This window comes from Stegodyphus dumicola, chromosome 9, assembly GCF_044657685.1.
Source record: "Stegodyphus dumicola isolate Sdum_Otavi_A_Nest chromosome 9, ASM4465768v1".
Classification (NCBI taxonomy): Eukaryota; Metazoa; Arthropoda; class Arachnida; order Araneae; family Eresidae; genus Stegodyphus; species Stegodyphus dumicola.
Window position 1 is genome coordinate 140,541,565 of NC_140776.1, and position 17,661 is coordinate 140,559,225.

At 31.7% G+C, this 17,661-nt stretch overlaps 1 protein-coding gene across 1 annotated transcript in view; it reads left to right on the forward strand.

The window, feature by feature from the left end:
• The window catches only part of Nadk2 (NAD kinase 2, mitochondrial), a 33,565-nt gene extending 21,320 nt beyond the window's left edge, over positions 1-12,245 (forward strand). The window contains exons 8-9 of the mRNA XM_085824158.1: positions 219-258; positions 4,842-12,245. Coding sequence (XP_085680284.1) covers positions 219-258; positions 4,842-4,980 — 179 coding nt within the window. The 3' untranslated portion in view covers positions 4,981-12,245. The remainder of the gene's footprint in view (positions 1-218; positions 259-4,841) is intronic.
• Positions 12,246-17,661: the final 5,416 nt, after the last annotated feature.

Consider the following 17,661-nt stretch of genomic DNA (forward strand, 5'->3'; position numbering starts at 1 on the left):
TTGCTATGTAATATGTATGTGATTGATTATTTTACTGTATTTGATATTATTTTTTAACTTCATTAATGAATGCTTTTATGTATTGCTGCTTATCTGCATTTTTTAAACTTAAATTTTTAAAAGTGAACAAGTCCATTATGAATTGTAGATTTTGCTTTTTATACTGTATTATAACATACTACTAGTTATTAAATTGATAGTCTTCTCATTTTATACAGGAATGGGATTTAAGTGCAAGCCTCGTGGTTTTGTTAAAAGGTAACTGTATAGTTTGTATACTTTAATTTCGTTGAATTATAAATTTTGAATAATTTATTTTATGGGAAATTGCTCACCAAATTTCCTCTTTCCTGGAAAGTTATATTTGCATTAAAAAGAAGGAAACAGGTTAACACATTTTAAATTTTTTAGTGATAATTTTTTGAAATGAAGAATATTGTTATAAGACATACAAAAAGCACATTTAACTGTGGCTATTAGGCAACATTAGCATATATACACTGCTCGACATTGAAAATGCAACACCAAGAAGGAGTGGTCAGAAAGTGATGAAATGTGGAAAAAAGACAGAAAGCAGCAATAAGTGATCTTTATTTCAAAATTATAGTCAGAATACAGAGCGAGAACAGCGTCGGCTCGGTAGGACGTAGGACCACCGCAGACAGCGATGCACGAAGAAACATGTCTAGGCATAGAGTCAATAAGAGTACGGATGGTGTCCTGAGGGATGGCTCTCCATTCCCTTTCAACCATTTGCCACAGTTCGTCTTCTGAATGAGGCAGGGGCAGAGTCTGCAAACGCCGTCAATCACATTCCACACATGTTCGATTGGTGACAGGTCAGTAGAGTACGGTGGCCCGGGAAGCATCTGTATACCTTGCAGAGCATGTTGGCAGATGCGAGCACTGTATGGTCGAGCGTTATCCTGCTGAAAAATTGCATTAGGCAGCCCCTGAAGGTAGGGGATTGCCACCGGCCGCAGTACATTATCCAAGTATTGTTGGGCCGGCATAGTGCCCTGAATACGAACTAGAGGTGACCTGGAATTGTAGGTGACAGCGCCCAAAACTGTTATGCCGCGTTGCTGCGTGGTGGGGCGTTCCACAGTTATTGCCAGATTAGATCTGTCTCCACGTCGATGCCACACACGTATGCGGCAACTGTCACTGGATAAACAGATGTGTGACCCATCTGAGAACATGACGTTTTGCCATTCTGTCATTCACATCGCTCCGGTCTGGAACCATTCTGAACGTTGACGTCTCTGCTGTGGCGTCAATGGCAGACTTCTTAACGGACGCCGTGAGTGCAGGCCTCGTTCAACTAATCGATGGGAAATGGTTCTGGTCGAGACAGGAACATCCAGGGTATCTTGCACATGCTGCAGAATCGTGGCACAAGTGACTCGCGGGACCGCCACAGCTTGTCGGCCGATGCATCGATCCACGTCTGCTGACATCACTCTGGCTGCACCTGCACCCCTCCTTCTTCCCGCATTTCTTTATTCCAACCATGTTCGCCATAGCTGATGCACCGTGCTCGCATCCATGTGGGTATCAGCTGCGATTTGGCGTAAGGACCAACCCGCCCTTCTCAGTCTGATCAACATACCCCTCGTAAAATCGTCTATCTGTGCTGGAAGTGCCTTTGTTGATGGCGGCCTGGCATTCTCTCCTATTACACGTATCCTCCGGGACAAAAACCAACTTTCATCGATAATTTGTCTGGCAGAAATAACGACACGAATATTGGCCATTCTGTATGTTCCTTCCCTTATATCTTACTTCACGTGCATCAGAGAGCTGCACATTTCACCTCATTTGCATAACTCAGTGACGTGCATCTACTCTAAAATTTGCATAAATTTCTGACCCCTGCTTTTTGGTGTTGCATTTTCAATGTCGAGCAGTGTATATTTCTGTAAAAAATGTTTTATGTGTATTGTCCTATAGCTAGAAAAATTCTATATTTTATCATTTCTGTGATGAATTTTTAACAAAATTTAAATTTATATGCTTCTTGGATACCAGATTTTATTGAAGGAATCTGGATTTCTAACTGCTATATATATCCATGTATAAACTGAGAATTTTTGGAATGTTTTCCAATACTAAATTTCATTGGTCATCTTACATAATCTCACAAAAAGCATAGGTACTTTTCCATTAGTTGTGCACAAACTAATGTATCCTGTCTGCTAGCACACTATTAGAACTCGAGGAATACATAAGTAGCACTATGATTACCACTAACAGCAATATTATAAAAGATATAATTGGAGTACTGGTTGTTTAAGTGTTGCATGAGTGACGAGATAGATGCACATAATGTTTTTTAATTCCTGGTTCATTCATTTATTGATTACAGAAGCCTGTATGGTTATATTTAACTTTTGATAATTGATTCTTATGTACTTTTTGCACTGGATCCAGAAAAGTCGAGTTTTTTCGCAAATAACAAATTAAAAAATTGTTAAAAGTAAAAAAAAAAAAAAGTGAAAATATAACAGATATTTAATACTGTAATGTAAATTATGCATGTTTTTAAAATGGATGTAAGACTTTTTTTCATATAATTTATTCATATTTTGGCTAAGCATTCTTGTGCATGATGTACGTGGACTTTTGAATCAATTTAACATCCTGCACAAAAATACTGACTGGAAACTGTTCATAGACTTGTCCAAAAGAAGCCTCAAAGTTTTCTACAGTAGGAATAGTTATGCATCAATATTTGTTGGACATTCTGTCTATTTGTGAGCATTAGGAAAATTTGGAATTCATTCTCAATAAAAATAAATGTGTCAATAAGTGGATTATGTACATTGACCTCGAAATAATATCAATGTTCGTACCCTAACAAGGAGTAAACACAGTTTCTTTGTTCTTTGTGTGGATGTGATTGCAGAGACAGAAGATCATTGGAAAAGAAAGATTGGCCAAAAGGGCTTCATTAAAACTGGAACCAAAAATCTGAAAAGCTAACACAGAAACAGATAAGACTCTCCTTCCATATTTGCATATCAACTTAAGCTTGATGAAGCAATTTATTAAAAACTTACAGAAAGAAGGTCAGTATTTAAAATACGCCTGTGACAAATTTGCAGCCTTTCCAACCAACAAACTTCGTTACAATTAGAATCTTCTGAAAGATAGTAATTTTGAGAAGCAAATGAAAGTTTCAGAAAAAGAAGCTTGGGGAGACTTTAAAAACACAGTAATCAAGTTTCTGGGATCCAAACTTTAATAAAGGAAAGAAAATAGGACAGATCCAAACTTTAAATCAAATGTTGAGAACATGCTGTAGAAATACAAAAATTTATGCTCTTCCGTGATCTTAAGGTTCATTTCGTAAATTCACATCTGGACAATTTTCCTGAGACTCTGGGTGCCATTAATCAAGAAATGGGTGAGAGATTTCAAATGGAAAAAATTTATCAAGGAAAATGGACCATTTTGATGATAGCTAACTATTTCTGGATGCTACACTGAGATAATCCCCATCAAGAATATAAAAGGAAAATTGCAAAGTAAAGAATGAACAGTCCATGGAAACTTTGATGCATGGACATAAAATTGTGTATTTTATGTACTTTGTTTTTGTATAAGTTTAGGGGAAAAATTCTAAGAAAAATGTTTTAAGCCTCTTACTATCACAGTTTTTTAACTTTTTACAAATTTTGAAAGTTGCAACTTCTGAAAAATGCTGATGTGTTGGGGGAAAAAATGAATGTCACTTTTTGATTCAATGCTACAAAATACATAGGAATCACCAAAAGTTAAAAAACATGGTATAATCCAAATTTTTAGGCTTGTGTTATGGTATGTGTAATGCTTTTAAAAACACAGTATTTTGAAATCCAGTCTATCATTTGTTATAGCCTTATATTTCTGGAAGGTAGTTTGATAAGCAATAGGTCTCTGCAATCATCCTAAACAATCAATAACAATTTCCAGTTTATTGACAAACACATGAAAAATAAAAAAAACAAAAACTAGAATAGATAAATTTTTATTCATTATTAATGTAATTAAGAAGTTAATAAATTTTAATGTAAGATCCCTTTGTTGCTGTTTGCAAATCATAACTTTCCTGCAAGCTATTGACAAGTATCTGAGGAGTTAATAGCGGAAGTAGCAACCATGATACTTTGTTTCAGTTTCTGCAAATTAGTGCAAGATGGCTGCTGGGCATGATTTTAAAAGAACCGAAATAGGTAAACCCAGTGGTGTAGCTGGGGAGAATGGAAAGGCGATGGAATAACAAAATGACCAGTTTATCTGTAGAGAAGTTATTCATTTGTGCAGTTGTGTACACACTTTGAGAAATGTATAAGTGTGTGCCAGAGTTCTAACATACCCAGGGAAACATCATCACTTAAGCTTTTTTTGGGGGGGGGGTAGAAAATGAAAAGATTATTGACTTTGTTTTTGGATAGGGAATGCTATACATTAACTTTTGCAGAATCATGCTGCAGTTCATTTGGAGTATGCACTGATTCTCTGCCCATATTTAACAGCTGCTGATGGTTCATAGTATTTATCTTATTTTCATTTTGAAATAAGTGGTTCCCCCTCCTATTCTTATTCTGATTTTTATATTCTTATTTTATAAAATTTGCTTTCCTTCACTATTCTAATTTTTTTCAAGCATATTCTTTCTGATTTTTGACTTGTAAATGCTTCCTTACTTTCTATTATAATTTTTATAATTTTTCATGAAAGATTAAAGGTATGACCAACAGCAGTTTTATAGAGTTTGTTAAACTTTTCAATGCATCTGACTTATGTGCATGTGTTGATACTGTAAAATAATATATAGTTCACTTATTTATTTTCAGGATTGAAGTTAAATCTCGCATGTTTGATGCCTGCCTTGTTATAGATGGAGGCCTTTCATTTGCATTCAATGATGGCTCTACTGCACTTTTAGATATAAATGAAGATGATGCACTGCGCACTCTGACATTACCAGATTAGCTGAAATTAATATATGCGAGGATTTAGTTTTTTATACCTGTAATTTTCTGCCATTAAAATCCTTTGAGATCTGATATGTGCCTTATAAATAGATGAAATCATTGGAGGCAGTGCCAACAAAGGATTTGGTATTAGTAAAAATTAGAATTTTGTACTGTTATAAAAAAATTTGGGTAAATGATTGGCATAATTCTGCTGTAGCCATGCATTCTTTTTTTTTTTTTTTTTTGTATGATAAAATTGCGGTTTGTACTGCAGTCAACTAGTATATTTAAGGAACGGATTTAAGTATGTAAATATATGAATGTGAAAGAGTAAATTATTTTACAATGCTTAATGTTTTAAGTGTGCCATTTATCTTGAAATTTGAATGCATTCATTGGCAAATGAAATGGTACTGGATCCTAAATCTATGATTTCAGAGTTTATTAATCAAAATTAATCATCAGAAATGTTTCAATGAAATTATTTTCATTATTGTATGATTTGAAAAATGAAATTGGAAAGATACTATGTATCAAACCTCAGATATGTATATTTTTGCAAATAATGTTTTGTTCTTAATCTAAAATGACTCAGTAATAAATAGCTTTTCATTTATTGTGCTTATGCTTACCCAAGAAAAGTGGACAATTAATTTTGGCACTTTTATATTCTAGTTATTTTAGAAACATAATTGATTTCTATGTTTGAGAGCATATTCTCATTGTTAAAAATTTTTTATCAGTTTCATTCATTTTACATTATATCATTTAGGTGTTTCAAAATCTGATGTTCTGCATTAAGTAAATATTCAGTGAAGTGAAGAAAAATGAATATGTTTTTTGAAATGTTTGATTGCTTCTACTCGAAATTTGAATTTGTTTAATGTATGATAGATAGTTTATTAAAAATGTTGATTGCTTGTTATTATGAAAAGTTTTTAATTAAATTATTTTATAGAATCTTGCAAATAATTACCTTATTACTAATTACTGTGCAATAATTTTCTGTAAAAAGGCATCTAGTTTAGTTAAAAACACTATTGGGAAATATACCTCATGCAAGCTATTCTTTATTTGTTAAATTATGTGCCAATGCAAATTTTTAAATAGTTTCATTTACATAACTGTTTTCAGTGTCTTGTTGACTTTCCCTCTTTTTAATTCCCCAATCCATTTGTAATAAAATTAAAAAAGTAGGTTTTTTTTTTTTTTTTTGTGTGTGTGTGTGTGTGTGTGTGTGTGTGTTTGTGTGAACCATGGCAAAAGTTTGGTTTGGGGTTTTATTTTAAATTATCTTTTCTTGCAAATTATTCTAGCAAAAATTGCATAAGCATTGAGGTACTATTTTTATGTTTGGATGTAATAATATATACAATAAAATAATGATATTCTAAATATATCTATCAAAAATTCTAAATGCTGTTTCCATTTTCTGTAATTTAGATTTTTGTATAATTGTTAAAATACAAATATACAGAAGATGTTAATCATCAGTTTGGTCTTTTAGAAGCACTTAAAATATTCGTGTTACTATTTCTGCATGCAAGTTAAGGGTAGATTTTAATGCATTTTTATATAACTAATAAGCAAATTTTACATGTTCTCTTAGAGATTTGTTCGAATTAATTCTGATTTATAAATTTAAATTTTTAAAATTGCTTTGTTTTATTTTATTTATCTCAGATGTGTTTTATGCTAAAATTGGTATTTCTTCCTTTATATTGATAGCTGCATTTAAATGTCATTTGTATATATGTTTAATGTAATATAGAGTTAAAATGCATTTTGCATCAATAGTTTTGTGATAAATATTTAATGTTGCAGTTATTACTGCAGAATCCTGAAAAATCTGCATATCTCGAGAGGGTAGTACAGATTAGTAAATTTTATGGGCTACATGTCATGTGTTTACATTTGTCCAGCAATTAGTCCCTTTCTAGTTTTTATATTAAGTCTGAATTTTTGCTAAGTGATTACCCGAAACACATATTTCAAGAACTGTTCAATCATGATTCATTGGATACTAAACATTCATTGGATATAAGTCTTTAAATGATAATTGCATGCAAGGCCAACTTCAGCATAAAGGAAAAACACTGAGAGATATTGCCTTTTTATCACAGGAAAAAACTTCTCACAGAATATTTACAGTTGTGTGTTGCTGTAAAAATGAGCCTAACCCATTTTTGGTTAGAGGTGTCTTGAAATAACGCATTTAATTTTGCCATCGTGTTGCACTTTCAGTGATATACACTTTTTGATTTAAATGAGATGTGTGTTATAACATTATTTGTCTTTTATGAGGCTAACATTTGCCAAAAACAAAATAATAGAATCTTCATTCGAGTTATCCTTATTTGAAATGATTAAATTATGCTTATTTGAAGTTATCTCTATTTGAAGGCCTTGAAGTTAAGAAGTCAACACCTTCAGTAGAGTAGTTTTTTTGATAGTAGTAGTTCTTATGCTCTTGATCAAAGTGGTTCTTATGATAGGCAATGAAATATGGAAAATTTTTTAGGAGGAAAAACTTTAAGGTCTTATTTAAAGCAGAATGTTTGGGAAAACTCACAGTTTGTGTTTATGAAAATATAGTGCTGACGTGGGCACATATTTGGTTTAGTTCTTTGACTATGGCAAAGCATAGAAGGTTTACCTGTCCAGGGATGTGCCCTCGTGAAGGACTTTCTAAGAAAAACTAGTTTATATCCATGCTACAAAGGGGCAAAACCATGTGGTCGGCCCATTCACCTAGGGTGAACTGTTGTATTTAGTAGTTTTTTAAACTGCTTAGCAATAGTGGGGCTAACACAGGCACTGAAATTGCTAAATAACGTTAACAATGAAATAAATTCACATTTTCAATCAAAATATATTATAAGTATATATATATATATATATATAATTTATCAAGCAAAGTAGTAATTATAATTTAAAAAAAAACCAATTTTGGTCTAGAAAACATCTTGCGCAATATGCTGCAAAATAAGTAAAATATAAAAATTGTAGTAAGCTCGCCTAAAAGTTACCAAGAGCTGCTGCTCCAAAAGGTTCAACACATTTTAAAAAATTAATACATATGAAAATCAAACCATTAGACATGTAAAACATTAAAAAACAGAAAAAGATAAAAAGTAAGCGGAAAATGGTAAATTAGCCCAATTCGACTTCCAAACAGGCTTTTCAAGGGAAATTTCATTTATTTGAACGTCGAATCAAGCTAACCCCATTACGCGTTTCGCGGAAACAGACAATTGAAACTTTTTCGCTAAAAATTTTTTTAAAATTAAGACAAAGTGTCTTGGAAATTTTAATAGTCTCAATTCTCTGTTCCAATTTCCCGACGCGTCCCCACAGAATGACACATTAAGGTGTTAAAATATGTTAAACAATACCTAAACTTCCTAAATCTAGACTAAAATCAAAATTAAAATCAAAATAAAAACGAAAATAAATAGTGATGAGCTATTAGTTCTAAAAATACAAAAACATACGGGCTGGGCCTGCAAGCTTAAAGATTAACAATTTAATTTTTAAATTATAGATTTTAGAAAACTGTAATGAAAATCTGTAATTAAAATAAAATAAAACAAAAATTAAGAAGAGAACAAACTAAGTGGGTCTTGCTAAGACCAAGACATATATATATATATATATATATATATATATATATATATATATATATATATATATATATATATATATTGATTAGAAGTTTTATTTACATATATGTAAGAAAAATCTTTATAAATTTAATATGTTAGTTTCTGATTCCCCCCCCCCTTCAAAATTGAGTGTGGGTTGCAGGTTTTTGCAGATTAAGTGGTTAGGAATTATCAGGATTCTGCTGTATTGTGAAATTACTCTGCAATATAAAATGTTTTTCGTTGTTATTCTGGTCAAATTAAAGTACGGGCTGTAAAAATTTAGTAACAGTAGTGTAGTTGATTCAGTAAATAATGATCAGAGAAGATGCTGAATTTAGCATAGCTGTGCATGTATTCATTCACATTTTTCTTAACAAGAAAATAGGTAATTTTATGTATCTGTTACAATTGAATTTAAGGAATTCAGCGATTTCAGATTTTTAATCATCAATTTAAATCTAGTAAGATGACATGTAGAAATTATATGTATAAAAGAATTCTTTATTAATATTTCTTTAAGAAAGTGGTATCTGGCATAAAGAAGGAATTTTCCGGTATCATAACCTTTTGAAATTAAAAGTGTGACAAGAAATCAAAATGGCAATATTTTCTGGATTTAAAACCAAACATCAATATCTGCTGTTCCATTAATTGATTGAGGCATTATCATCACAACATAAGACTTCAGTTATATCACCTTCGTTTAGCATCTTTCTTATTTTCATTACCTTTTAGAAATCTTTATCCCCCCCTTTTTTTTTCAATGTCAGAAAATTTTTAAATTCAGGGCTTTCATCATCATGAAACCTGGTAGCTGATTTCAAATTAGGCCAAGCATTTTTTAAATATCTGTCCCCTCATAATCTTGCAATGCCCCAACAGATTTTGTATTAAAATATGTCTAGAATTCTTGGATGGTTTTACTTCAGCATCAGTTTTTAAAATGCTATTTTATATTTGAATTTCAGTGCATGCAAAATTCTGCTATTCATTGATTGATTGACAGATGTACAATTTTGGGGAAAAGAGAAAAACTGAGATGATGTATGATTTACTTAAAGCACAATTTTGATGAAATTTATAATAGAAGGAGCAAATTAATAATCTTCAAATTAGAAAATTAAGGGAAGAGTATAATTTTCTATGTTATATGAACTTACGTTCCTCGAAATCTAATTCTTTCTCCTTTTTCTGGCTGCTATGCCAACGGAAGAAAACCAGTTATGAGCAATATCCACTCCAAATTAGGACTTTACTTGTTGTTTAGGTAAGATAGAAAAATGCTAATATCCACAGCTACTCAAAGGCTCAAGGCTAAGGTAGCAATGATCAATCAGTGTATTGTGGCTAATATCACTGGCCATGATATATTCTCTAGCCAGCTGGTGTTTGAAAGTGGCATACGGGAATCTCAGTGGGGAAGAAAATTGGTTTTATGGCACACATGTTTTTTCTTGATTCTTAGATTTTTTATAGATAAGGGAAAAAAAATTGGTGCTTGTGGTTCAGATTTCAGACTTTGTACGATATATACTAACACACACACACCTCTGAAAGTGACTAGTATTATGAAAATTGTAAATTAATTTTAGTAATAAACATTACCTTTTTAATATGACTGCATCTACAGAAGTCCAAATTCATCTAGAAGCATCTGTGATCATTTCAGGAAGGAATCACTGTGTGTATATTCCTAAGTTAAAAAATGTATAGAAAAAGCATGTAATTTAAGTTATAATATTGAATTGGCTGAGAGAAGGTATTAGCATGTTCTCCTAAGGAGAAATGTATAAAGCAGTATAATTCAGGAAAGGGAAGTGTGTTGTAATGCAAAAGGAGTTGCAGTGCCTTTGGACCATTCAGTACTATATCATATTTTCAATAAAGAGCAGTTGAGCAAAGAAGCTTGGGTTGTTGTGATCAAAAATAGGTTCTTGTCATGTTGCAATGATTTTATTTGGCAGACTTCTCTTTTTTTTTTTTTTTTTTTTTTTTTACCTTGCTGTACTCCTTTATAAAAATGGCCTTGTGAAGCCAATATTTTCTGATAATTCAAGCTATCCAAAAACAACATGATAATCAATCTGTTACAAATGGCAAAAGAGGCATTCTTCCAATGCTTCCAAGAAAATCAAAGTTGCTGGAGCAAGTATGTGTGTTCTGATGGATGTTACTTTGGAGGTGACTAAGTAATAATATTTTTACATTCTAAATAGAACTGTTTGTACAAGGATTTGTTTGCAGGCATTTAGGAGTATATACTATGCATATATATATTTATTTTTAGGTATGTATGAAATTAGCAGTATTGTAATTAATGAATTTATGAGCTAAAATGTCTGATATTTAGTTATTTATCATTGTAACTTTGATAAATAGAAAATAAAAAGTATTCATTTTTAGGCAACACACAGATAGCTTTACTGAGGTACATAATAATCACATTAGAAACATTTCATGAATTATGGTCATGGTGCAGATGTTTAGAATATTTATGAATTATGAGTATTATAAATCATATGAATAAAATGGTTTTGTAAATTACATTAGTATGAGATTTTGTTTAAGAAATGAAGGTATAGGTTTTTAAAGTATATATTGCTTTTAATTATGCTGTAATTCTACTTGTATATCAATTAGTTCCCTGGAAATAATTATTGGATATTATTCAAGGGCATCAATTATTTTCAGGAATATGTTTACTTAATTGGGGACACTGGGAGAAAGGTCTGCTTTGCAAAAGTCTTGTCTGTATCTAATTAGATAAAAGCTGTTTCATGAGCTAAGCTCATTAATTCATACATATATTATAGTGTGTACCCTGAATGTGAGCTAGACCATCAAAAGCTTAAGCAAATAATTGTTTTAATATAAAATAAAAATTTTAATGTAATTGGGACAAGCCATGCGAATGATAATGCCTTGATAGTATAGCATAACAATGGCCAAAAAAGAATAAACTAACCTATTAGATGTTTCTAATATCAAAATGTTTGCATGATGACTAAAAAATATAACTTTGTTATTTTATTGCATGCGTTATGCAGTTTCTTTTTTCCTAGGTGTAGACGGGGGGGGGGGGGTTGTGGATGCTTAGCAATCTTTAATTGAAAACTATGCAACTTTTACTTTAATATTAATTTTTATTTATTTCCATATGTCCCTTATTTGAAAGAATGTTATGTATCATTTAATGTAAATATCTTTCATGTGTATTCTTAAAACAATTTTAATAATTTGCACTCTTATAGCAAATAATTAAAATTCCATCTTTTAACGTAAATTTTAGCTATATTAGATGTACAAAATTATAGGATGAATTGCTATGTATTAAATATTTATCATTTCTCATGTTTTATGAAGCATTAATGTATCTGAATTTGTTATAAAAATAACTGAAAATGCATTTCTGTGCATGAATTTTATTTACATTATGTTTTTGTATGTATGATGAAAGTGCATGACATATATTATAAAACACCAATTTTCACTATGAAGTATTTACATGTTTTTTAATTTGTACATCATGTATAAAAGTGTATACATACATTCTAAAAGATGTCTTATTTTTTAATACTGTACAAATATTGTGATAAATTATTTAATAAAAATGATGAAATTATTTCATAATGTACTTTTTGTCTTTGTGTTTAAATATGGATTAAAAAGACCTAATATAAATGTTTTTTAAAAGTAACACACAGTAAAAAAGTAAGAAACAGTAAACACACAGTAAAATAATATTTATTGTAACACCATAGAACTTATACATGCGCTATTATGAATTTCAAGAACTGGAACTTTAGTTTACTATAACAGGTCTGATATAAACAATGAATTATCACAAAAATGTATAAAAATTAAATGGAGGGAAAAAACTTTTACATCTAAAAGAAGTGAATAATAAATCTAATTAAAAATATTGAGATTTAATTCAATTGTTATTACTTGTAATTATTTTAAATTTGTTGGTTGTTCTTTCCAGTTTCACTATACATTAATAATTTTCTATAAATTACTTGGCATAAATATCAATTTTCTGATTCTTTCCTCAAATTACTCATTTTTTATTATGAGTTATTATTTTGTCCATAATAATAGAAAAGCATTAAAAATGATTAACAAAAAATATTGACAAATTTACCTTTAAGTTCTGACTATAAAAAGGCCATAATCTGTAGAGCACTTACACTTAAACTAAAACCAAAAAAGTATGGCTTCTCTAGAAGATGAAGCACTTGTATAAATCTGAATAATTTACTTCTTTCCCTAAACAGTGAATATTTCTAGATTCCAAGTATACCATCAGATTGGAATAAACCTCAGACATAGAATTTGGATATGATTGGAGAACCCAATCATGTTCCTTTAACACTATATGGTTCCATACATGTTTATTGTGTCCTTGTTCTCCTAGAACTAGATTCATGACTCTTGCTCAACTCAAAGATGCTTTACTTTATGGAAGGAACGTGGATGATTTTAAAGGTTAGTAATTATTTTTCATTTAAACTTGCAGAAATTTTTGAAAAAAAATATAAAAATACTAAAAGTTTCAGTTGAAAGTATTCATTGTCATGAGAAAGGTTCTCAATTATATTCTTATCTCTACATATTTCTTTTCACCTCTAACTGCAACAGGCTCTGCCATAGAAGGCATAGTCAGTTACTATAAATTAAAATACAATTCTACAATTTGTGCCATTTTTCTTTAGAAGCTCTTGTGCTACTATTGATGTTAGAACTTGTATTAACTAGGATCATTCGCATTATCTACTCCCTCTTTCATTTGACATCTAAGCATGGTAAATTCATGTGAATATTCCTTGTGGCTTATAACTTCAGTTTCTAGACATCTTCAGCGGCTTTACCTCTAATCAATAAATCTAGTATTTCAATATCATGAAATTTTAACTCAGAAATTATTTGTATTTTCACAATTTTATCTTTTAATATGGCTTTATCTGCCTGATCATCTTTAATAAGTTTTTCCTTTAAAACCTTAGCCATTCTGTTAAAAGTGCTATGTGCCAGTGCATTTTTTTTTTTTTTTTTTCATTAACATATCAACTTTCATTTTTTACCTTTAAATGCAGACCCTCTCAAAATCTTAATTTTATGAGAATTCTTGACAAATCTTTAAAAAAATTTACTTTTTCATCTCAAAAATACATCTTGGTGCAATAAAAATTAATAAAAATAATATTTGTAATACAGTAAGTAAACATTATTTTTAATATAAAATAACAGTAAATAAAAATTATTTTTAATATAAAATATGCATTTCCACATTGCAGGCGATTTAACGAATCGTTTTCATTGAAAATTTAAAATATTCTACTTCTGTATTAAAACAATGCAGCTACAACATAAAACTATCTCAACTATATATAAATATAATCCTGGCAGGCTCGCCATTAAACAAAACTCTTAAAAATTTTTTTATCACTTAGATATTATTTCTTTACTCACCTGACTGCAACAGATTCCAACATGGAATGTATACTCAATTAGGACAAAATTTAAAAGGTCATTCTGGATTTTTTCGACCTTCTAATATTATTCTTATATTTGCAGTAGTTATATATACAAACTATGTACATGAACAATGACACAAAAATTCTACTTATCTGCATGTCAAGAATAAGCTTGGCATGACTTTCCTAAACTTGAAAACTTTTGAAACTCGAACATCGCAAACGTAAACACAGAGTACCTTATTTTCTAATGCAGTAAATTGAAAACATGCACTCATTTAGACAACAGATTTCATTTCATAAGTAAGCCTCCAAAGCAGAATTCCATTTTATAACACAATAATAAAAATAAAAATTTAGAATGAGATACTCTCAAACATATGGAAGCCCTTTAATACTCGCGCAAAATTCTGTAATGATTGTTACCAGGCTCATTCTCGCATGTACGGGAGAGACAACATGCATACTGTTAACGGTTTGCTGTAACAGTATGAAATAATATTAAGTGCATAGAAAACTGGATGGAAACCAAAAGGTTCATTTGTTATAGCATGGCTAGACTGTATCGATATCCATGACTAAACATATTCTTGAAGAATATTAAACTCATTTCATGAAAAAACCATTTGGAGGTTTTCAGTTTTAATGTAAATTGCTATTTCTTTGTAGAATTCAGCTTCTACGATTCTTAGTATAAGACTAAAATAATAGAAGTCATTGTGGTATGTATACTTTGGTTTTGGGAAACATTAAATTAAGGATGCTATAGAAACATGATTATTAACCCGAAACATTGCTGCATCAATTTTCTATGAAAAGGTTCCACATTTTAATTTTGTGCTGAAACAGGAGAACTGAAATTTTAGGGAACTGATGTGTATATTTTGTGTCAAACATAGGAAAAATATTCATTTTATTGTTTTTATTTTAGAAAAAGGGGGAGAGCAATCTTTAAATGAATACAAAGAATTTTATCCATAGGTTCTCCCCCCTCAACTTCTAAGAAATTATTATAGTAAAATGTAAGGTTAAATTTATTTAAATTCGAATTAACTGCTAAAGTACATTATTTGGACATTATTCAGACAAGTAATAAAATAATTTTTACTTAAATCTTCCCATGCATTATTTCATTTACATGAAAAGGTATACTCAGGCATCATTAGCAGATCGACCAGATTAGGTCAGAATTTTTAGCCTTGAATTACTGCTCTTTCGTTTCCTTATAATGAAAACTAGTTGACCCGTGACAGAAACACTACAGACTTTCAGATAATGACAGAGTGAGTGAGTGAGTGAGAGATTATGGCGCAAAACCAAAGATGATTATAACGCGCCAAACACGAAATGGGAGGATTACAAATGATGAAATTAAAATACAATAATTAAAAACATATATTCAAATATACCAAATCCAGAGGATGAAGTCATATAAAAACAAGTTAAAAGCACACATTAAAATTCAAGACAGTCTTCAAAACAAATTACATTAGATAATAAAAGCCAGTCTCTTTTAAAAAATAAAATAAATTAATATTGACCTCTCTTCCGATTAAACGGTCGAGAGGTAAGTCACAGCTATTAAAATATTTCTGACGAAGACTATTAAAACATGGACACTCAATTAAAATATGACGGACAGATAGACAAACATTACAATTTGAACAAACAGGCTCATTCTCATCTTTTAAAAGGTAGTTATGTGTCACTCTAGTGTGGCCAATTCTGAGGCGATAATGACTATTAGAAGGACTGCAGTTTTAAAGATTGCAGAAATTTGAAGAAGGAAGATAATTACCAGGTCAGTCACTAAATAGAGGAATAGTTTACTTATAGTTTAGATCAGCGGTTCTCAACCTTTTGACTAACCTGCACCATCTAAGCAAAAATTAAAAAAAAACTTTAGTATGACCACTACATTTTACAATGATTATTTTTCAGTTTCTCAATAGGAATATTAAATATATATATATATTTTGCCATTTGCACAATCTATTGACTATCTGTATTCAATATGCACACACTAAAAAATATTAGATTAGAAATTGGTTACCATTTTAATTATCAAAATTTAGGTATAATACTTATTCTAAAATTTAGTGTGAAATTTGGGCGTGTTTAAGAGAAATCAATTTCTTTATGTATGGGCTTATTTCACTTAGCTTTGACCGTAAATTAGGATCCACTTTTAATTTCAATTTTGTTATGTATTTATTTTCCAAATGCACTGCTCGACATTGAAAATGCAACACCAAGAAAGAATGGTCAGAAATTTATGCAAATTTTAGAGTAGACGCACGTCACTGAGTTATGCGAATGATGTGAAAATGCGCAGTTCTCCGACGCACGTAAAGTAAGATATAAGAGAAGGAACGTGCAGAATGGGAAATATTCGTGTCGTTATTTTTGCCAGACGAATTATCCAAGAAAGTTGGGTTTTGTCCCGGAGGATACATGTAATAGGAGAGAATGCTAGGCCGCCGTCAACGAAGGCACTTCCAGCAGATTGACGATTTTACGAGGGGTATGGTGATCGGACAGAGAAGAGCGGGTTGGTCCTTACGTCAAATCGCAGCTGATACCCACATGAATGCGAGCACGGTGCATCGGCTATGGCGAACATGCTTGGAACAATGTGGGAAGAAGGAGGGTGCAGGTGCAGCCAGAGTGACGTCAGCACGCGTGGATCCTCGCATCCGCCGACAAGCTGTAGCGGTCCCGCAAGACACTTGTACCGCGATTCTGCAGCATGTGCAAGATACCCTGGATGTTCCCGTGTCAACCAGAACCATTTCCAGTCGATTGGTTGAACGTTGCCTGCACTCACGGCATCCTTTAAGAAGACTGCCATTGACCCCACAGCAGAGACGTCAACATTTAGAATGGTTCCGGACTGGAGCGATGTGAATGACAGAATGGCGAAACGTCATGTTCTCAGATGAGTCACGCTTCTGTTTATCCAGTGACAGTCGCCGCATACGTGTGGCGTCAACCAGATCTAATCGGGCAGTAACTTGGAACGCCCCACCGCGCGACAATATGGCATAATGATTTGGGGCGCTATTGCCTACGATTCCAGGTCACCTCTTCGTATTCAGAGCACTCTTGACCTGTCACCATTCGAACATGTGTGGGATGTGATTGGTCGCCGTTTGCAGACTCTGCCCCTACTTCGTTCAGAAGGCGAACTGTGGCAAATGGTTGAAAGGGAATGGAGAGCCATCCCTCAGGACACCATCCGCACTCTTATTGACTCTATGCCTAGATGTGTTTCTTCGTGCTTCGTGTGGTCCTACATCCTACTGAGCCGACGCCGTTCTCGCTCTGTATTCTGACTATCATTTTGAAATAAAGATCACTCATTGCTGCTTGCTGTCTCTGTCTTTTTTCCAAATTTCATCCCTTTCTGACCACTCCTTCTTGGTGTTGCATTTTCAATGTCGAGCAGTGTATAACGTGGAAGAAAATCCTTATTCACATTGGTTGAGCAAAAAATGCAGTAAAAATTTGATAGCTTTATTTGAAATGTCTTTAAATTCTTTCTTGGGGGGTTCAGCTAAAAGTTAACAAGTG